Consider the following 22,728-nt stretch of genomic DNA (forward strand, 5'->3'; position numbering starts at 1 on the left):
CTTTCGTGAGCTACAGCTACAGCTACAGCTCACTTCATCGGAGCTCACGAAAGCTCATGCTCAAATAAATTGGTTAGTCTCTAAGGTGCCACAAGTACTCCTTTTCTTTTTGCGAATACAGACTAACACGGCTGTTACTCTGAAACATCCCATAGCAGGAGTGTTTTGTCATAGAGTCATAGACTTTAAGGCCAGAAGGGACCAACATGATCATCTAGTCTAACCTCCTGCACGTTGCAAGCCACAGAACCTCATCCACCCTCTCCTATAATGGACCCATAACCACTGACTGAGTTACTAAAGTCCATGTTGCCCACCTTCTGCTGCTAGCACCATGCATGGCCCTGAAGGGGGCAACTCAGAGTAGCCCCACCTGGCACACATCGCAAAATGTTCAATAAAAGAAATCAACTTTGGGGAAAGGCAATATTATCTACAGTAGATTTCAGTTGAGTAAGACATATGCTAATATTTATGGGTCCAATGGAGATATCCTTCTGTGACAGCATGGCAGAGTGCATTATTGGTTTGGGACAATGGTGTTTGGGCAGGGAGGAAGAGAACTAACCTCCAAACAAAAGCGCAATTTTCTATTTAGTGACACATACTCAGTTACAAACGCTGACACTCACTGTTCGCAAAATGAGGGTGAGGAATGAGGCAACAATTGAAGACTATCCAAATACCAGCAGAAGATTTAGGTTGCTATTGTCTCCAGTTATACAGGAGGGCAGACATTCAGTGAAATAAGTAAAAGTAGATTTGTTACAGTCCACAGTAGTTCTGTTTTGTTTTGCTTTTATTACCAGGCTCAAAAATGGCTTAACTGGTGGGTGACTGATAAAATCCAAAAAGATCCACATCAAAGTTGTTTACATCTAGACATTTTGTACCCAAAACTGTTCCAATCTGAGGGGCTACCTCCTTCCCCATGACATAACTGCTGTAGCTGAGATCAGGCTAGACCCCCCCCATTGGTATGAAAGTGAGAAGCCTGCTGGCAGACCATTCACAAAAAGGCCCATTTCCACTTTTCCCCATCCTGGCCCAAAATAGCCCAAACTTGTCCCAGGCACACCACAAAGCCCATATGTTGGTGTGGGAATTAGAGGAGGGCTCAGACAGTTGGAGGCAGGATTTCTCTTGGGAGAAAAATGTAGGTTGCCTGCTCACTGCTGATTAGTATGATCTCAATGCACAACCCTAATCATAGAAGTACTACTGCTCTTTTGAGCTATTGCATAACTCATTTTTATTGTCAAGGATGATCAGTGCTGGACAAGCATTTTTTGGTGTGGAGTTTAAATCTAAATGTATTTAATTATTTTTTTACTACAATATATTATTTGACCCCACTATTTCTTCATTATTATGTTTTGCTGTGAAGGGCAGCAGCACATACATTGTATAACTTACCATTGGAATCTGATGCCGCTTGCTCAGTCGTCTGAGACACTAGTGAGACATCCTCTGCCGTTTCTGCCAAGTTACCTCCTTGCAGTCTAAATGAGGAAAAACATGTATGTAAACATTATGTAATATAGATTTCTGAATTGTCCTTTCTGAATTGACCTGTAGATATGAGACTGGGGTACTTTATTTCTGGCCATATCCAACCACTTAACATTCCAAATATTAAAGGACAATATTAGCTAGAAAATAGATATTCATGATTCAAACATGCAAACTTTCATTATCCACATTATAGCCTTCTCTGCCCCCTGCTTGAGGTCTTACACCTCTGTGCCCTGACACCTCTGTGCAAGGAAAACCTGTTCAGACTGGCTAGCAACAAGATTTAGTCCTCCAAAGCCTAGAATGGCCAGGAGGAGACACTGACCAATCGGGAGCTAGCTGGCCAAGTTAAGAAGGCTTGCCTGGTTCGTCTCAGGGGGCAGTTCTGAGTGAACGTGGGAAAGAAGAGGAGCTCCTCAGTGCTAGCCCAGAACCCAGGGGCAAGGTCAGAGCCTTGCCTTCAGGCACCACCACTAAGTGCTTTCCTTTGAGTTTTGTTTGTTTATTTAAAGGCACAGAAAGCTAAATTAAGAATTTATTATTTTGTTACTTGACTGTTTTGAGGATGATGCTAAACTGATGGCACAGCCCACCCTGCTTCAAGCTTCAAGAACTTGTGGACTAAAGCAGGGAGTGCCTGCGGTGCCATGGATGGCCCTGAAGGGGACACTACAGAGTAGCACCATCTAGCACACATCCCAAAATGTTCAGTAAAAGAAACTGACCCTGGGGAAAGATTCAACTGAAATCTCCCGTACATAATCTTGTAAGACTTGTGCTAATATTTATGGGTCCAATGGAGATATCCTCCAGTTGGGGATATTGCCTTCAAATGTCTTGATATGCTACTAAGTGCTTAATGTGAATTTGGGTTTTTTTTATAACCCATTTAAACCAATCAGAAGCATCTCTCTATATGTATTAGAGAGACAAGGTGGGTGAGAGCTTGAAAGTTTGTCTCTTTCACCAACAGAAATTGATCCAGTAAAAGATATTACCTCATCCACTTTGTCTCTCTAATATCCTGGGACAGACATGGTTACAACACCACTGCATATTTTCAGTTATACTTTTACAGAAGAGAAAATGTGTGTAAAAGCACCTTCTTTTTTCAGTTCCCTATGCTTTCCTCTTTGCGTCTACAGACTGCAATCAGTGTCTCAGCAGCACTTTTTAGGAATAAGTGCCCTTTTTCCTTATGTTTCTAATCAAGTGCTTAGATGAGTCCCACTTGCCCTCTTCAGGCTCCTCTGAACCCCGAGTCTTGTTTTCATCCTTGGGTAATGATTTGCAGCACTTAATCGCATATAAATGTCAATTATCTATAGTTAATCTTAAATGGAGTGATGTTTATTAGAACATGGAGAATATTAAAAAACAAATTTAAATTGAATGCATTTAGCAGAGTCTAGGAACGACAACGTTCTAGCTCACTGGAACAAAACCTTGAGGTTACAAGCACAGAATCATATCTAATTAAACTCTACAAGAATGTCCCTCTCTCTCTCAGTGCTCACTCCCTCACTCTGTCATTGTCTCACTCTGACCTGGTTAATCCAAGCCATGCTGCTCTTTTTCTTACTGGCTGGTTTTCATTTCCAATCTCAAAGTAATCTGAGGTCATACAGCTATTCACCCTCTCCCCAACACCAGTTTGGCGACTTTGTTTCTCCTCTTGTAACATTTGGGTTGTAAGTTATCTTCTCTTTGTCTATTGTTTTCTAGAAGATAGCATCTTTAGCCATTATTTTAATGATTTTGCCCTTATCACCTTTGTGATAGTTTTTGTTCATCTCATAATGCCCAATACAAATCCATGAAAACTTTCATTTGAAGTTGCTCCAGACGGTAAGAACATAACATTTAGAAATATCATTAGGGCTATTTAATGGCTTCAGTGGTCTCCAAAACAGAAGCTCCATAAGTATCCCGGGTTCTGCTTCAGCTATTCTGAACTCAAGTGTTTTCCATTTGGAGATAGGTGCATTTTCAGAAGTGACTTTGGTACTTAGGAGCCTAAGTTCCAATAACTTTCAATGAGATGAAGGCTCCTAAATCAGTTAGGCTGAGCAGAGCAAAGATCTGGGCCCCTAGTTCTAGGGCTATAGTAACTTCCATTTCCTGAAGCAGTTGCTTTTCCAATAGGGCAAGGAGAAGCAACATGAGAACAGGGATAAGGATTGATCAAAGACAAGTTTGATTGGTCTTCACATCACCAACCAAATAGCTCTGCTCCTCCTGCCTGAACAGTAGATGAGTTGTCCGCTTCACCCCCTTACACAATGAACTGATTTTGTTCACGAATAGGCCACTTGAGTATTGTCCTATGCTATCTCTTAGGACATATGCCCCATAGAAAGGTACACAAGGTCTCTGCTCAGGACTGAACATTCAGAGAACCATTCCATAGGAGTTTTTGTATGGAAAAATATTGTTTGTCATAATCTGGATTCCATTCCAGCATGCAACAATGTATTTATTTAAATATATCTGACATGTTGACATATATTAAAATGGATTTTCGTTTTGTAAAGTTAAATAAATATACATTAGATTTACCAAACTCTTCTTAAAAGGCTAAAAATCACACAGCTCCTACATAACTTCACTTATTGAGTGCTAGGATTAAACAGATTCTTTTACTGTGTGCCTTTTCCTCTACAGAATGCAATTATTTTGTTGCTACACCAAAAATATTGTCTTTTAAGTGCTAAAATATTTTTCCTTTGTCCTGAGGTCTCCTAAAAAGTTTTTCAAAGTTTTTATTGCCTTCATTTTCGATTTTTAGTGGTTTTGGTAAACACAGACATCATCCTTATACAATATGTTTTAAATTTTATTGTATATCTCAAACTACTGAATCAAACTACACAGTACCTCAGATCACAGATGAACTCTGTCTCAGTTCCTCCAAGAAGGCATTTCTATCTAATCTACTCTATTTCTTTGCATTTCTAAGTGTTGCTCCCATAGTATTTAGATGCCACACACTAAATTATGAGTAGCATCACATTTGAAAAAAGGATCAGACTTGCTACTCCTTTCTTGGTTTATGCTGCTTTCCTGTTGATTTATTCTTGCTGAACGTCTTCTAAGGGGAGCTATGTTGCATCATGCTGCAGCCACTATTAGCATGGGAAGCACTGCACAAAGACCTCTGTTAATTCTTTAGGATCTGATACTGCAAAGGGATTGGCATGCGTAGACCCTTGATTTTGCATGCAATTCCACTGACTCTGATTCCACACAGGACTCAAGGTAAAAACTCTTCAGTATAGGGGTCTTAAGCCCTGATTCTCTTTGCCCTTCATCTTGCATAGTCTTTTACACCAGTGCAAAGGGGATATAAAATAGTACCAGTCTGATTTGGTAGCATTTTACAATCGCTCTGCACTGGTGTAAATGATGACATGGGTGCAGGGCAATGGAGAATCAGGCCCCTTGTCTGCAAAGCATCCAGAAAGTGAGGAACCCCTAACTAGTAAATACTTCTGAAAATTGTGCTTATCTGACAGTGTGTCCTTTTAAATCTAATTCAGGTAACAAGACCTTTCTGAAATAGCTGGCTGCCCTCTGGTGTTACACGTTATTTTCTTTAATGTGGGTCAATACTTGATTCCTAATATCCAATATTTTTCCACATCCACACTGTCTGTACAGTGATCTCCTACAGTAGAGGTGATTGGTATAGTTTTGTGAAATCAGCTGCATTTGGGTCTCCGAGAGAGACAAATGTAGATACTTCTACTGTATCTAGGCACGCAATGCCATTTCCTTGGGCCCAGTTGTTGCCTCTGCTAAAGCATGTGGTGGCGGAGGCATTCTTTAAGCACCTTACTCAAACCTTTATCTATCCAGAACCAGAGGATACCAACCTGGTGCTACCATCCCCCTGCCTCTCCTGGGACCAAGCAGAGGAAGGGTTCTGGAAGTTGGCCAGGAGGCAAAAGGGAGTGGGAGTCCCTATTCTCTATGGCAACACCCCCTGGCCAGCCTGGAGATTTCTGTGCAGAAATTACAGTGTTATTGCTATTCTAAACTGCTGTGCTAAGCTTAACTTCTGTGGAACCCCTATGTGGTTGCAGCTGCAGATGATGTAAACCAAGGCAGGATTTGGGCCATAAAATGTATTGAGAAGTTGTAAAAAATTCTGAACTGCAGCATATACAGCAATTTGTATAAATATACAAGAATTATTACTTCTCAGATTATGTACAACTAAGGGCACAGTCCTGCAGTACTTACACAAGCAAAAGTCCCAGGGATTCCAGGATCAAGGTTTGCCTGAATAAGGACTATGAGATCAGGCCTGATAGAGTTGCATAAGATACATGAGCATGTACGTGAATCAGTGCAATACTGGCCCCTTGCACATTTAGAAAATAAGGCGATATAAAACCAGAAGTAACAATGTTAGCTACATTCCCTCATTGAAACACTTCTATCAAAATCCCCCATGTCCACATCAGAGGAAGGAAAGACCAATTCAAAAATTAAATCCAAGGTTGTAATTAGAGAACCTTTTTATCGAGCACTTTGAAAAACTTCTTTTCATACTCCTAAAAATAAAATAAATAATCTATAAGCACAGTATTATTTGAAAAATGGCAGTGATTAATGTAAGCAATAAGAAACATTAGTTTCCTTTTAAAATCCAATTACAAAAATATTTCTTTTGACTTCCTATCTTCTGAAAGGGTGATACACTCTATAAATGTTTCTGACACTTACACAGTATATAATATTGCTGAAATACTGAAAATATATTTGCATATAGATGCCCTCTTAGCTACAGTGCTAATTATTCTCTCAGCAGTGACTGACGCACTAAAATTGTAAGTGACTACTTCAAGCAAGACAATCTTTTTTTAAATCTTATCATATAAAGTGTACCCTGAAAAGTGAAAAATTAACCATCACAATCATGGAGGTGACACATAACTGCACACTATAGCCCTGCTTCAGCAAAGCACTTAAATCAATGAAATTATTTGCATGTTTAAAGTTAAGCACATGCTTAAATGCTTTACTGAATTGAAGCCTCTGAATTTAGGGTCAAATTCTTTAAGATACAGACTGCAACAGGAGCATTCATATTATCAAAACAGAATGCAGTTGGATATTAAACTGACCAGGTGCAATTGCCTGAGATGCAGCCTCTGCTTAAATGTGTACTGCTAAACTAAAATAAAAATCTGAGTTATTGCTTGAATTATGTTGCAAACCCTCCTACAGATGAGGCTGTTGGGAGTATTCCGCACAGAAATTAGTTTTGGCTAATACAATACAAAATTATTGTTTCTATTCTCAAGGGCAATTCCTGTGTGGCAGGAACATCCCAAAATGCATTGTTCTGTGATATCACAACTACCAAAAGTCACACGGCAACTCCTGCGATTATAGATGTCAGAGATTGAAAAGACCTCATAGAATTATTGACTTCATCTCCTTTCAAGTACAAGAGGCAGTCCCCTAAGAAGCATCAGATATTAAACTGCTACGCTGGTTCCATTGTTACAAACCAAAAGGAAAACAAGACAGACTAATGGGGAATTAATATTTCATCTTTCCATTCTCAAGATGGCAAGATGCAGTAGGGGGATTTCACAGAGATTAAATTATGTTTTGTTTTCCCATTAGTTAATGGCCTAGATAGTGGAGGCATTATGAATATGCATTTGGGATAACTCACTCTTAAATTTAGATATACAGTTCCCGTTTCCTACTGGCCCAGCTGAAGGAGGGTGAGATAAGAGAAAACATCTCTTGATAATGGAACATCCAATTGCCAACAAGAATCAAACTTCCCTTGTCACTGGGCTACGCTAAAATGGGGGTTTCTAATATCTTCCAATCCAGGGGTCCTCAAACTTTTTCAGTGTAAACATCTTACTAGAGAGATTGACTCATGGATCACCTGGAAAACCCCCCACCCTCCATTCTGTTGGCCAGTGCACAAATGGCATTCCAGGGACAGCTTCATCAAGCCTCTCAATATAAAAGTTACAAGAAAACATTTAATGCATTATGAAATGTGTTTTACTGTTATGTAGCAGCTGGAAAGAAAGAGAAAAGCCACCACCATATGACTAGTTAGCTCTCCATTGACCACCATTCTGACAGCCATCACATGAGTCACCAGTTTGAGAATTGTTGTTCCAATCTAATTTCCAGTTCTGACATAGTGTTGGGAAAGTGTTTTATATGTGGGGTGAACTTTGACTTCTTCCTTTTTTGTCAGACAAATTCAGAAGGCTGTTTGTATTTTGCAGAGGGATTTAGTTTCCCCATTTTTCATATTAGCTTTAAGGCCTGACTTCACAGAGAACTTGATCTGGCGTTCTGGAGTCTATACTTCTGAGATGTTTCCTTGCTATCGGTTTTTACAGGGAAGGAGCATAGTCTAGTTGACTGAGTATGAGACTGCTATTCAGGAATTTCTGAGTATTAATTCTTGTTCTGTCATGCATGCCTAAAGTTAAATATCTAAATCCGTATTTAGGTACCAAACTACATGGCGTCGTTTTCACAGTTGTTCAGCTCCCACAAGCACCTTGCCCAGCTATATAATAAGGCTTATGTATGTCGCAAGGATGTTGTGAGGACTAATTATGCTTTCAAAGTACAATACATGTATGAACTATAGCACTCTATAATGAACATAAGAATCTCGATACTGGGTCAGACCAAAGCATCATCTAGCTCTGTATCCTGTCTTCCAACAGTGGCCAATGCCAGGTTCCCCAGAGAGAATGAACAGAGCAGGTAATCATCAAGTGATCCATCCCGTCACCCATTCCTACCTTCTGGCAAACAAAGGCAAAGGACACCACCCCTACCCATCCTGGCTAATAGGCATTGATGGACTTATCCTCCAAGAACTTATCTAGTTCTTTTTTGAACCCTGTTATAGTCTTGGCCTTCAGAACATCCTCTGGCAAGGAGTTTCACAGGTTGACTGTGCATTGCGTGAAAAAATACTTAATTGTGTTTGTTTTAAACCTGCTGCCTATTCATTTCATTTGGTCACCCCTAGTTCTTGTGTTATGAGAAGGAGTAACTAACACTTCCTTATTTACTTTCTTCACACCAGTCATGATTTTATAGACCTTAATTATATCTCCCCTTAGTCATCTCTTTTCCAAGCTCAAAAGTCCCAGTGTTATTAATCTCTCCTCATACAGCAGACATTCCATACCCCTGCTCATTTTTGTTGCCCTTTTCTGAACCTTCTCCAATTCCAATATATCTTTTTTGAGATGGGGCGACCATATCTGCACGCAGTCTTCAAGATGTGGGCGTACCATGGATTTATATAGAGGCAATATGATATTTTCTGTTTTATTATCTATCGCTTTCTTAATGATTCCCAACATTCTGTTCTCTTTTTTTGACTGCCGTTGCACACTGAGTGGATGTTTTCAGAGAACTATCCACAATGACGCCAAGATCTCAAGATCTAATAATGGTTGCACACTATTATTATATTACTGGTCTATCACACTTCTTCCTATCAGGGAAGTGTTTACAAATTAGAGATTCTGAATACAGTCATTTTGATAATTTGTGTTTTAAAATATCTATATTTTAGTGTAAATTTCATGTCTCAAATCCCTCAATTTCTTTGTTATGAAGGTTTTTTATGGCTCTGACAGAGAAGCTTTGTTATTGTGAGTGAGAGGCAACTGATTACTGCCTAGAACACTGAAAAGACTTTATCGTTGTACTGTACATAAACTAATTTAATGTTCAGTTAAGATATGGTAAATTATTGTGCAAGCCCATATTTATTACAACGATTTTAAATCCCTATGAGACCTTTGAATAAAAGACATTATAAAAATCAGTAATAAAAGTTAGATTTTTCAAAAAGACCTATTCTGTAACGTAATCCTTGCTTCTGCAAGAGCAAGATTGTTCATTACAGTACAACCTTCCCTTTTTTCAAATCCTTCCTTTACATCTAATGTTCTTCTGCAGATCCTTTCAGTGATCGCTCCATGAGACCTATTTTGCTTTAAGGTTGAACAGTCAGCCAGTGTATCATTTGTTTCGAAAGTGCTGTCAGCTTTAATTAGATGACAAACTTCTTGAAGCAGATCTTTTCTAAGTGTGGATACAGCAACGACCATGCTGTCAGCAGCACACAATAACTAATCAATTATCATTTTAATAAATACATGTTGTAGGGCTTCAGCGTACCAGGATGAAAGTCCAAGAACGAGATTTTCGAAGTAATGTCGGGACTTACACACACCTTCTGACATGCTGCTTTGAACACCTCAGTCTTGATTATAAACAGTAGCTTCCTTTTTTGTGCTTGCAACTTCTGAGGACAGGTTAGGTAAATTTTGATGTTTAGTGCTTGATACTTGAGTGTGCCCCAAAATATGGTACTCAGAGACAGCTTCTTGAGCACCTCCTTGCAGCTGGGTGAGATACTGTAATCTTTTGCCCATTCCTAGCACTCCGTAGGTTGTTGACCTAATCACCTCGGTTGTCAGAGGCCTTGGCCCTCCAGCTGGCTCACATAGTCAAAACGAACCCCTTACCAGGTATTAGAGTCTAATAAATTAAACAGTATTTGTCCTCACTAGGATCTACAACCCTGACTCTGGGCCCTTTCAATTCAGCCCTTTCTTCAGGCTCCCAAATAAGCCCTGTCCCCTCTTGAGGTTTATGCCACTTTACCTGTGGCCCGTGGGGGAAGCATAAAAACGGCCATACTGGGTCAGATCAATGGTACAGCTAGCCCATTGGCCTATCTTCCGACAGCAGCCAATGCCAGGGAATGAACGGAACAGACAATCATCAAGTGATCCATCCTTTCTCATCCACTCCCAACATCTCACAAACAGAGGTTAGGGACACTCATAGCATGGTGCTGCATCCCTGCCCATCCTGGGTAATATCTTCCAGGAACTTATCTAGTTCTTTTTTGAACCCTGTTATAGTTTTGGCCTTCACAACATCCCCTGGTAGAGAGTTCCACAGGTTGGCTGTGCGTTGTGTGAAGAAGTACTTCATTTTGTTTGTTTTAAACCTGCAGCCTATTAATTTAATTGGGTGATCCCTTGTTCTTGTGTTATGTGAAGGACTAAATAACACTTCTGAAGTAGGAAGACAGCCTGAGACATAAGCCCTTGTATTAGAGACTTGGTATAAGGCAGGACCTGCTCACCGAATCTGGCAAGAACAGGGCTAATATTGCAGAAATACATGTTCCTAAGAAGTGCTAGTCACAGAGTACTCATGCAAACACATCCTCATATCAAGTGATTCCAGAACATCCCGATATCAAGGATTGTACAAAAACATTCTCCAAGGATAACAGGAACACACTGATCCCTCCTAAAAGATAAGGTCAGGATGACAGTATGTAATAAAGATGTTTTAATCAAACCAACATACACAAGGTGATGAGTAATACCTAGCCATGTCAGGGGGCAGTAACTATGTCAGGGGGTAGTACTAACTTGTTTGTATCGGGGTATAAAGATGTATCTCAGGGGGAGTATCTTTGTCTGGCTTAGGGAGGAACAGAAAGTCCTGCTGTTCACTGAGCTGGTTCACTGTTACAGGCATACATGTATTAGTGGTCTGGTAGAGTCTGCGGGATATTAGTACTGTGCTGTGTCAACAATAAACCTGATTGGGTGTCTTCATCCCTTAAGGGATCTTGTGGTCATTGCTCGAGGTCTGCCGTGCCAGCTGTCTGCACAGGGCTGGGGCAGCACACAGAGGGAACACACACACACACAGCGCCAAACATCTATCAACATCTAACCACAACTTCCTTATTCACTTTCTCTACACCAGTCCAGATTTTATAGTGCAGCCTAGTGGTTGGGCAGGGGTGTGGCAGGTTGGCTTCCTCCTGGGTATTCCCCTTCCTTACTCTGTCTCTGCACCCTGTGGTCTGTCCTTTCAGTGACTTAGCTCTCCACTCAGGTCATGTTTTCAAATTCAGAGAGAGAGAGAGAGAGAGAGTGAGTGAGTCCCAAAACAGGGAGATCTTTGGGATTAAGTAAGCAATCCAGGTCTTCCCCCTTGAATCAGGGTCTTATGCTCCAGACTCTTGTATTTTTAAGGTGTTCTCCTAAGTAAGTTCCCTACCAAGGGACAGACTTCCATGGTTGTTCTTCCTTAGGAGTTGATAGGGAAGCCCTGGTTCACCCTCTCCACCTGGCTCCAATCCAGGGTCCATCGGTAGGCAGATCAGGTTCTATGCGGCTGCCTCCTGGGATCACTTTCTATCAGTCCCCTCTGTTCCCACAGGGTAAAGTAAAGAATTAAACACAAAGATAAAGTCTCTAAACTTCAGAGAGTCACAGGTCCCTTTTATGTAGGCTTGGTCAGATCACTAAAGCCACACCTCACACAGCAAGAGTTCATTCTCATGAGCTCAGAGTGTTCTCAGTTCACCTCCACTGTCTGCTTGCAAGCGAGCTACTCTGCCCTCCTTTTAAACTTCTCCTCCAGCCTGTGCATGCCTTGCAGGTGTCAGGGTGGAGGTGCCTAGGCCCTTAACAGCTCCATAACTCCTTTCTGTCTTCTGTGGGGTTTGTATTTGCTGGTACGGGCCAATAACAGACTACTTCCCCCTTTGAGTAAGGCAGGAGTGGAAAGAGATGGCACGCATAACAGGTGCTTCTTTCTCTGCACTGCTCCTGGGACAGTGCATTACAACACTACCCCATCTACAAGGTTTGTGGCAAATCCAAAATCTACCCCTTAGTCTTTATGGTTTTCCATTTGCTAGTGTTAGGGATGGGGATCGCAGACTGGGTGATGGAACTAGCCGCCTTTCTCTTACTGTCACTCTTCCTCAGAACTTGTCACGTTTGATGGAAAAATAGGTCAGTATTGTCTGCCGAGTCCAGATAAGTTCATTGTTTTTTGTGGTACTCAGCTCCAGACTATTAGCCCCTGTTAAGCTGCATTATTCCATTCTTTCATGAGGTTTTCAAATGTGTGCAGTATCTAATAGGATAGCTGTTTATGCAACATCAGTTACACTGCTCTTTGATCATATCTAATGGGTGCTATATCAATATATTAGAAGAACAGATAGATTGATGGAATACCTTAGGTGCCATGGAGAGAGTGAAAAAGAGACCGTGATCCTATAAAGTATCTTCTTAAATTAAACCAAAATCAGCACAGCAATATTCCAAGCCCTTCTACATATTGCCAGAAATGGTGTCACATGTTTCAGTGTGTACACATTACTGATCTGTGTGGATGCACAGGTGCTGAAGTTTTTGAAAAGGTTCAGGCTTGAGCAAAGCTGATTATTCAGCCAATTGAATCTTTCAATTGGCAAGATTCAGGTTAAAATACATTAGATCAATTCTCTGAATTGCGTGAACTCCTCATCTAGACAGGGACCTCTCAGTGCTACCATAATGCAATAATAGTAAGTGAAACTGGTAGCCAGGCTGGAAAATGCTATGCAATTTTCCCCAGTGAATATTGTACAAATTAAAAATTCACTGGTGAATGGCACCCTCACAGTGTTTATGGATATTCAGATAGAGCATAAATGTTTGCATAAAGTTTTGCTGGAAACACAAAAAAAGTTCTAATGAACCACTGCTAGTTCACAGACAGAGCCCATGTCTAAACTGAAAAGTTATGTTGACCTACAAAGTTATGTCGGCATACTGCTACCACAGTTAGTACATCGCTTGTGTGCGTGCATAGTTGGTGCCTTGTGTCAGTGGTGAGCATACTCACCAGAAGCACTTGTACTGATGTAGAGTGTACTGATGTAGAATACCATAGGTAGGTATTCCACTGTGTAATTCACTACCATCCAATGCAAGGTCTTTTGGGAAGTTTTTGCAATGCCTGATGGGGCCGAAAGAAGTCATGCACAGTTGAGTGGAAGCCTGAGGTCAATTCATAATGCAGAGCTTTCCATCCCACAATTTCATCTTCGTCCCATAATTTTCACACCTTTTTCAAAATCCAACAAACCTGTGTGTTCATCTTCACTGTCCGCCATCTCTGACAAAAGCATGGAGCCTGCACAGTTCTGTACTATTGTCATGAGCATTGTGAGCACAGGGCGCATGATCCTTCAGTATTTGCAGAGCTGCAAGGGGAGCCGCAAGGAACCTGATGATTCCTTGGAGGTTAGACTGCTGTGGGACACAGAGGGAAACAATTCAACGTTGGTGGTGGTATTCATGGAGCACAGTGGAGTGCCAGTTCTGGGCCTGAGAAACAAGCACTGCCTGGTGGGATTGCATTGTCATGCAGGATTTGGATGACGAGCAGTAGCTGCAGAACTTTCAGGCCACATGCCTGCCACTGTTCCCTCTAGGCTGTGTGCATGTGTGCGCACACACAGATCTTAAACCCCGCGCAGATGGCAAACCACCACACGCACAATAATTTGCACAGAAGAAATTTTTTGTGCACACCTCTGTCAAAAATTAGAGGGAATGTTGATTCCTGCTTCTGTGAGCTGAACTTGCCCCAGCTCTCCAGCACACGGATATCAAAATGAGTGCTGCACTGACAGCTGAGAAGCAAGTGACGATCGCACTGTGGAAAACTTGCAACGGCAGATTGCTACTGGTTAGTCAGGAATCAATTTGGAGTCAGGAAATCACCTCAGGGGCGGTTGTCATGCAACTGTGCAGTGCTATTAATCTCACGTCCTGCTTTGCAGCACTATGATTCTTGGCAATGTGCAGGATATAGAATCACAGAATATCAGGGTTGGAAGGGACCTCAGGAGGTCATCTAGTCTAACCCCCTGCTCAAAGCAGGACCAATCCCCAACTAAATCATCCCAGCCAGGGCTTTGTCAAGCCTGACCTTAAAAACCTCAAAGGAAGGAGATTCCACCACCTCCCTAGGTAACACATTCCAGTGCTTCACCACCCTGCTAGTGAAAAAGCTTTTCCTAATATCCAACCTAAACCTCCCCCACTGCAACTTGAGACCATTACTCCTTGTTCTGTCATCTGCTACCACTGAGAAAAGTCTAGATCCATCCTCTTTGGAACCCCCTTTCAGGTAGCTGAAAGCAGCTATCAAATCTCCCCTCATTCTTCTCTTCTGCAGACTAAACAATCCCAGTTCCCTCAGCCTCTCCTCATAAGTCGTGTGTTCCAGTCCCTTAATAATTTTTGTTGCCCTCCGCTGGATGTTTTCCAGTTTTTCCACATCCTTCTTGTAGTGTGAGGCCCAAAACTGGACACAGTACTTCAGATGAGGCCTCATCAATGTTGAATAGAGGGGAAAGATCACTTCCCTCAATCTGCTGCCCCTACTTTTACAGCCCAAAATGCCATTGGCCTTCTGGGCAACAATGGCACACTGTTGACTCATATCCAGCTTCTCGTCCACTGTAACCCCGAGGTCCTTTTCTGAAGAACTGCTGCCAAGCCATTCAGTCCCTAGTCTGTAGCAGTGCATGGGATTCTTCCGTCCTAAGTGCGGGACTCTGCACCTCTCCTTGTTCAATCTCATCAGATTTCTTTTGGCCCAATCCTCTAATTTGTCTAGGTCCCTCTGTATCCTATCCCTACCCTCCAGCGTATCTACCTCTCCTCCCAGTTTAGTGACATAGTGGCTGGCTTAGCAACAGTGGGGTTCCCAAACTGCAGTGAGGTGATAGACGGCACGTATCCCCGTTTTGGCACCAGACCACCTTGCCACATGAAACAAGAAATTTTAAAAATCATATAAACCTTAATAAGGGAATGGAATTTAGGAAAGGAAAAGAACAGTCAAGTCTATTTCAGATACATATACACCAACCGTGGCTTTCACAGGTGAGTGAGGTGAGTGTATGTGAAGCTGTGATAGTCTTTAATGTCCCCCGGGTGGAGAGGTAGGGGTAGTGCACTGACCCTGGATGCTACTTGGAATGTTGAGGGGGATTATAGGGTTGTCCCAATATTGAGTTGTCTATGGACTGCAGAAGGAGGTGAGCATAGGATTGTTGAACCTCCAGGTCCACCAGAGTATGCAGCATCTCTGTTTGCTGTCTGAGAAGCACAAACATGTCCTGATGCACATCCCTCTTCTTTTCCTGCGCCTTTCTCCTCTTGACTCTGTCCTCCAGGCTGTCTGCAAGGGTGATCCTCAAGGCCCCGGTCTTGTTCTCTGATGCAGCACTGGCTTGCAGGATCTCCTGGTACATGTCATCCCAAGACCTCTTCTTTCTCCTCCTCATGTGGCTCAGGCTTTCTGCCTGTGTGCAGGGGGAGAGCCTGAAGGTAGCTGCAGATACAATACACAGATATACCATTGTCAGTGTATTCACGAGGGAAATTAAAACTCAAGATGCTGAACTTACTTCCCTTGCTCCCCCAAAATTGTAATCACTACACTCTCACTTATCCTTGGGTGTGATACAGCAGGACGCCAGTCATAGCACCAGCCATAGTGAGTATCGACCTCTGGGGGAAGAGGGGAGGGTTGGGGAAATGATGAGGGTATAGCTCAGTTGCATTATTCTAGTTGTACAGGACAATGGAACTGAAGACTGGCACTGTTTTCCACAGGCTGTGGTGATTTTAGCGAATATCTCACTCCTGAGGGTAACAGAGGCAGAGAGAGCACAGCTGCTGCTGCCCTCCCAATGCCACCCAGGCCCATATGGTGCTAGGCTGGGTACTGTAATGGTGCCAGCTGAAGTTATCACTGAGTGGTATGGGAAAGTGTCCTACTGAGGTGAAAGAAATAATGCAGTCCTTCCCAGAAACCTTTGGCAGAGGATTTCAGAGGACTTAATTTAAAAAATGTCATTGAGATCTCTACAGAGGATTCATGGGACATTCCGGTGCACATGAACACAGTGCTCCGCTTGGCCCCCTCTGCCTACCTGTAGAGGGGGATGAAAAGCAGATAGCAACTCTACCTCCCTTGGTTGTTCCACTCCCGCTTCTATGACAAGTAAAAATGAGCAAATTAAAAGATGTGCCCCCCAAGTAGCAGGGCACCACCTCTGTAATTTCAAAGTAAACTGCATACTTACCAGAGATTCCTTCTCCTGCATCGGGCTTGCCTCGGCTTGACTGGTGGGACTGGCGGGACTGTGGTAGAGTCAAAAACAGGTCTTGGCTCATTGCGCTGCTGGATCCCACAGTTGCCTATCCCACATACTCCTCCTCCTCTTCCTTTATCCACCTTCTTCTCACTGTTCGTGGCAGGGGCCTGTGATTTGGGCTCCTCTGAAGTATCCACAGTGCCGTTGGGGGTGAGTGGTCTCCGCCAAGGATAGCATGCATCTCTTTGTAAAAGCGGCAGGTCTGTGACTCCACACTAGACTGTTTGTTGGCCTCCCTAGCCTTCTGGTATATCTGCTGCAGCTCCTTTACTTTCACGTGGCACTGCTGGTGGTCCCTGTTATAGCCCTTCTCCTGCATCCCCCAAGCAATCTACTCATAGATGTCCATGTTTCTACGGCTGAATCAGAGCCGTGCCTGCACAACTTCTTCTCCCCACAGATCCAGAAGATTGAATATCTCCTGTCTACTCCAGGCAGGAGCACGTCTGGAGTGTGTAGCCGGCATGGTCAGCTGGCCAGTTACAATCAACAATGGAGATCTGCAAGATGTGCTCACCAAACTGAGCACTCAGGAAAACTACTTTCAACAATTCACGAGGCTTTAAAGGGGAGGTGGGGCTTTCTGTCTGCCTGACTCCTAGGCAGCTGAATTCACTGCAGTGACCAGAGTGGTCAGCGTGGGACATTGTGGAACAGCTGTTGGAGGTCAGTAATGGTTGACGTACAGTGTCTACACTCTCACTGCATCTGCCTAGCTACATTGACTGTGACTCTATGCTGGCTAGGGAGGTGGTGTTATTAAATTGACATAATGGGGAACTTAAGTCAGCAGGACCCAAATTTAAGTGAAGACACATCCACAGCTAGGTCGATATAAGCTGTCTTGTATCCAACTAACCGTGTAGTATAGACCAGGCCAGAGGCTTGACCTTTAACTAGTCCTGATTTAGGTTGTGATCCTGAGCCCAGTGAAGTCAATGGGAGTCTTTTCCTTGACTTAATGGACTTTGTATCAGGCCCTTCATGTACAACATAGTTCTGATGCCATGATAATTTGTTGGGGTGTAAAGATCTTTTTGCAGGTAAGCTCTGTATGCTGAACACCAGTCTTCTGCTCTCCTGTTCATTTGTGGATGTGGCTGACAAAACTCTCAACATTCCTGGCAATCACACTGCCTTATTGGCTCTTTGCTTCATTGAAATACTAGGATGCTTAATAGATGCACATTTACTTTCAAGTGCAGTGAAGCAAAATATTCCACACTAGGTCCCCAATCCTACAATTCACTGCACATGAGTTCACTGCTGTGACCATGCAGCACCCCATGGTACTTAATGTGTCATTTCACATGAATCAATTTGCCAGATCTAACCCTTAAAGAACACTGTGGAAATTCAGATGTTTTCCTTTTTATTGACAATGTCTTAGATATCAGCAAGAGTTTGCTAAATTTTGTTCATGAAGGCATAATTCCATTACTATTATGTGCTATCTAGTGCTGAGCTCTTTAGGTTAAAGATATAAAAATAAAATTAAACAAAAATAGGGAGTCAGTGATTTGCTACAGGGACTATAAGATGCTCAGAAAAAACCTTGTTCAACATAAACACTATAAGTTTACTGTTTTTAATTAAATTGGACTGAATTTTAGATGCTTTTTTGTTGCCAAAAGTTTGTTTGTTCTTCTTGAATCCCATTTTACCAGTTTTTATCTACCTCTAAGATCTACCAATATAAACACAGAAAAAAGTTAACTTTTTAAATATGATTCTTAAGTCAATTCTTTGAACTTTATGCATATTGGCCCCAAAGCCATTAAACTGGGGGGAAGGGCAGAGGTTTGCACATGTAGTGGCTATTTAATTTGATGAAATTCCATTAGATGATCTGTGTGAAGAAAAGAAAATTACTTCCCTGTAAGAATAATATTCAGGAAAATACTTAAGTGCTTTCTTGAATAAAGATGCTTTCTTGAATCAAGGCCTAACTAAGAGGAAACAAGAATTTGGCAGCCAAGGAAATCTAAATTGTTTGGGTATAGAATATATTTTTTTTTCTTAAAGTTGGATTCCGTAAGAAAAATAAATGATCTTTTCAACACGGTTTTGCTTTTTAAAATTATGTCAATAATCTGATTTCAAGCAACATCACAAATTTCAGTTTTCACAAATATTATGAATGTAACAACAAAAAAGGAAAACGTTAAAGACATAATACATTCCATGATGATATTTCAAAAAATACTCAAAGACATTTAGCTATGAAAGAGAAGCCCATTATTTAGAGTTTCTTTTTTCTCCTCTGATTCCTTTCTGTAGGTTTAAACAGTCTAAATTTTCATCTGCCATTTCTCGCGTGCTCTTTCTCTCGGACATTGCAGTGTTGAATTAGAATTTCCCTGAGGCAGACACACGCATGACTCAGTGGAGGTAATAGGGGCAGAGATCATGGAACAAAGGTCTTTAATGCCCAAGCTTTCTAATTTTAGGTTGAACAAAAATGTTCAGAACACACATTATTTCTTTGTACCTCTCCCTAGCAACCAACCTTACTGAATCACTCACTTTGCCCCGGGCTACTCATTCCTTATACTGACTTGTCTATGATATGCCAAGCTTATTTTATTCTTTGTTCTAAAAACATACTGATCTAAATTCTGATCTCATTTACATTGGTGAAACCATCTCCAAACTCCTGCTCTCAGTTACCGTGGGGTAAATCCAGAGCAACTCCACTGAAATCATCACTGTAAATGTCAGCAATTTTTGACCCACTCTGTTTATTCTATTATCTTACATAATGAAGTAAAGTAAAATTCACTTTAGTAAAATATGATGCAGCAGTTATACTGAGTGATAGATGATATGATTATTTTGGGAGAAACAAATAAAGTTCTAGGTTACTGTCATACTGCCTGCAGAATGGCTTATGCCTGGTCTACACTTACAAGTTCATCAGACTATGTTAGTCAGGAATGTGAAAAAAATCATACCACTAACTGACATAGCTATGCCAGCAAAAGCCTGAGTGTAAACACAGTTATAAAAAGTCCTTTTGCTAGTACAGTTTATTTCATTTGGAGAACTGGTACAAGCAATACAGGCAAAGTTTTTTTGTCAGGATAAGCTGCGTCTCCAATAGGAGGGTATGCTGGTATAGCTATACTGGCAAACCTTTTCCTAGTGCAGACAAGGCCTTTGCATTAACACAGACAAACTGAAGATTAACAAACTATAAGGAAAAGTGTCTTAGAACTATAAGGACAAAAAATAGATGTACAGAACTGTGAAGTCAATGAGCATTGAGAGCACTTGACACTTCACAAGATTGGGTCACCAGTGAGAAACTCCACAAAATGCTTCATTGTTGCAATAAAAAGAGTGCCATTACTTCTATTTTCATTATGTGCCATAATTCAGGAAATAGCTCTATTATAAAACAGATCATAAAGATATTTGGATTAAAGTTATACAGGCCACTGTTAATCCAAATACAAGATTTTCTGATGTTTAGCTGTAAGACTAGAGAAAGAATTCTATAGATGGTTAACAAAGTTTCCTAACAGAATTTTTGGAGATTAATATACACAGTAACATGGGTAGCTTAGTCCCTGGCTACTACTTATGATATTATGATAGGGATTTGTAATTTCTTTAAATAGGTGGTGCAAAATTCTCAAACAGAAGAGACAGTGCTGTTATTGCTGCTATAGGTTCTTCAAGCAGAACTATTCAGTATGTAAAGCGCACACGTTCTGAGCTAGATGCTGATCTTAGGTACATTGAGGAAAATGCAGGAGTAACAACACATCCCCCAGCGTTACTCAATATAGTCCTCATCCTTTTTATACACACACACACACACACACTTACTTTAAAGAGGGTTGTTTCACATTGCCTTGTAGCATATACTGTAGTGGTGTAACAGTTCTGTAACTGATCCACAGAAATAACCGTTAAAAAGGACTCTGTTTGCAATCTGTTCTCTTTTTACAAATTAAGAACATTATTTTTCAGTCCATTTTTCAAAGATCTGTGTGGACAATATGTTGCCACACTATCAATGTCTTATTCAGAGCCACAAACGTCGGTAAAGCTAGAATATTCTCTTGCTGAGCAAAAGTTAAACATGGACACAGTCTGAAAAATAACCTTTTCTGTGTGTCATTTGCCTCTTCAAAATGTATGAATGTGGTTCTTTGTGCATTTAAATAAGTACATTCTGAAGCTATTTCTGAGTAGAACTAAAAGTGGAAATACATTTCCCAGAGTAAGAAATCCATAAAGAGAGTGAATTATCTAATCCTTTTACAAGATGGGGAATTAAGCCTTTCTAATAGCAATCTTATCTGCTGCTAGCTTCAAACCATTATCTCAGAGGAGAAAAATTGTAATCTTTGTCAGTCTTTTCAGATTTAGCACTCTTTCTTCTCCTGTGATTTTTTTTTTAAGAGCTGCATGAAACTGTTATCCAGCGATTCAGATACTAGCAAACAAGCCTCTCCAAGCTTGGGAGCTCTGTGCCATTTGCCGAGGATGGTTTGCATCCAGCAGACACATAGAGGTTGCTGATATTCATCACTAGAGTGCTTTAATGGTGCTTTAAACAGCACCAAACTGAAAGAATCCACTGACACTAACATGTAGAATTAGCTTACAAGACACATTACGAGGGCTCGACCTTTTAAATTGGAAATGTGTTTGTGATTTTGGGGAGAAAAGAGGAGTCTCTTTTTTGAATTCTACACCTGAGAGAAAGACAGGGGAAAGGGATGACCACTTGGTATATTTTAAATAAGTCAACCTGTTAAGTGGGGCAAAGTGACAAACAAGGGCAAATAGTATTATAGAAATATGTAACTTCTAAATATGCTTAACTGTTTCAAATTTTGCAAATTAGAGCTGGTATATTTTAAAAAAACAGCAAGCAACTACCCCTGTCATAAGTATAAAGGGAAGGGTAAACCCCTTTGAAATCCCTTCTGGCCAGGGGAAAGCTCCTCTCACCTGTAAAGGGTTAAGAGGCTAAAGGTAACCTCGCTGGCACCTGACCAAAATGACCAATGAGGAGACAAGATACTTTCAAAAGCTGGGAGGAGGGAGAGAAACAAAGGGTCTGTGTGTCTGTCTATATTCTGTCTTTGCCAGTGATAGACCAGGAATGGAGTCTTAGAACTTTTAGTAAGTAATCTAGCTAGGTACGTGTTAGATTAGGATTTCTTTAAATGGCTGAGAAAAGAACTGTGCTGAATAGAATAACTATTTCTGTCTGTGTATCTTTTTTGTAACTTAAGGTTTTGCCTAGAGGGGTTCTCTATGTTTTTGAATCTAATTACCCTGTACGGTATCTACCATCCTGATTTTACAGGGGGGATTTCTTTATTTCTATTTACTTCTATTTGTATTAAAAGTCTTCTTGTAAGAAAACTGAATGCTTTTTCATTGTTCTCAGATCCAAGGGTTTGGGTCTGTGGTCACCTATGCAAATTGGTGAGGCTTTTTATCCAACATTTCCCAGGAAAGGGGGGGCGGGGTGCAAGTGTTGGGAGGATTGTTCATTGTTCTTAAGATCCAAGGGTCTGGGTCTGTAGTCACCTAGGCAAATTGGTGAGGCTTTTTACCAAACCTTGTCCAGGAAGTGGGGTGCAAGGTTTTGGGAAGTATTTTGGGGGAAAGATGCGTCCAAATAGCTCTTCCCCAGTAACCAGTATTAGTTTGGTGGTGGTAGCGGCCAATCCAAGGACAACGGGTGGAATATTTTGTACCTTGGGGAAGTTTTGACCTAAGCTGGTAAAGATAAGCTTAGGAGGTTTTTCATGCAGGTCCCCACATCTGTACCCTAGAGTTCAGAGTTGGGGAGGAACCTTGACATGGTGGCATAGTGGTGGGATTAACCTGAAATCATTTTGAGATCCAGTTGAGATTTTTTGAACTAGAAATACAGATTTTAAAAAGGATTTTTTTTTTCCTTTGGAGCTGCTGGAAAAGCAGCTTGTTTTCTCTCTGCTTTGGAGCCAGAGCTAAGGGTATGTCTACACTACGAAATTAGGTCGAATTTATAGAAGTAGGTTTTTTAGAAATCGGTTTTATATATTCGAGTGTGTGTGTCCCCACAGAAAATGCTCTAAGTGCATTAAGTGCATTAACTTGGCGGAGCGCTTCCACAGTACCGAGGCAAG

General features: G+C 41.3%; 1 protein-coding gene across 15 annotated transcripts in view; it reads right to left on the reverse strand.

Annotated features, from left to right (window-relative positions):
* Nucleotides 1–22,728, reverse strand: part of C2H8orf34 (chromosome 2 C8orf34 homolog) — a 394,188-nt gene that overhangs the window by 200,553 nt on the left and 170,907 nt on the right. For all 15 annotated transcript variants that reach the window (XR_012157172.1, XR_012157171.1, XM_073330923.1 and 12 more), the window contains exon 9: nt 1,417–1,502. Coding sequence is in view for 13 of the 15 variants with exons in the window: in XM_073330923.1 (XP_073187024.1) it covers nt 1,417–1,502 (86 nt within the window). In the remaining 2 variants the exon portion in view is untranslated. The remainder of the gene's footprint in view (nt 1–1,416; nt 1,503–22,728) is intronic.

The sequence above is a fragment of the Lepidochelys kempii genome, chromosome 2, assembly GCF_965140265.1.
Source record: "Lepidochelys kempii isolate rLepKem1 chromosome 2, rLepKem1.hap2, whole genome shotgun sequence".
Lineage (NCBI taxonomy): Eukaryota > Metazoa > Chordata > Testudines > Cheloniidae > Lepidochelys > Lepidochelys kempii.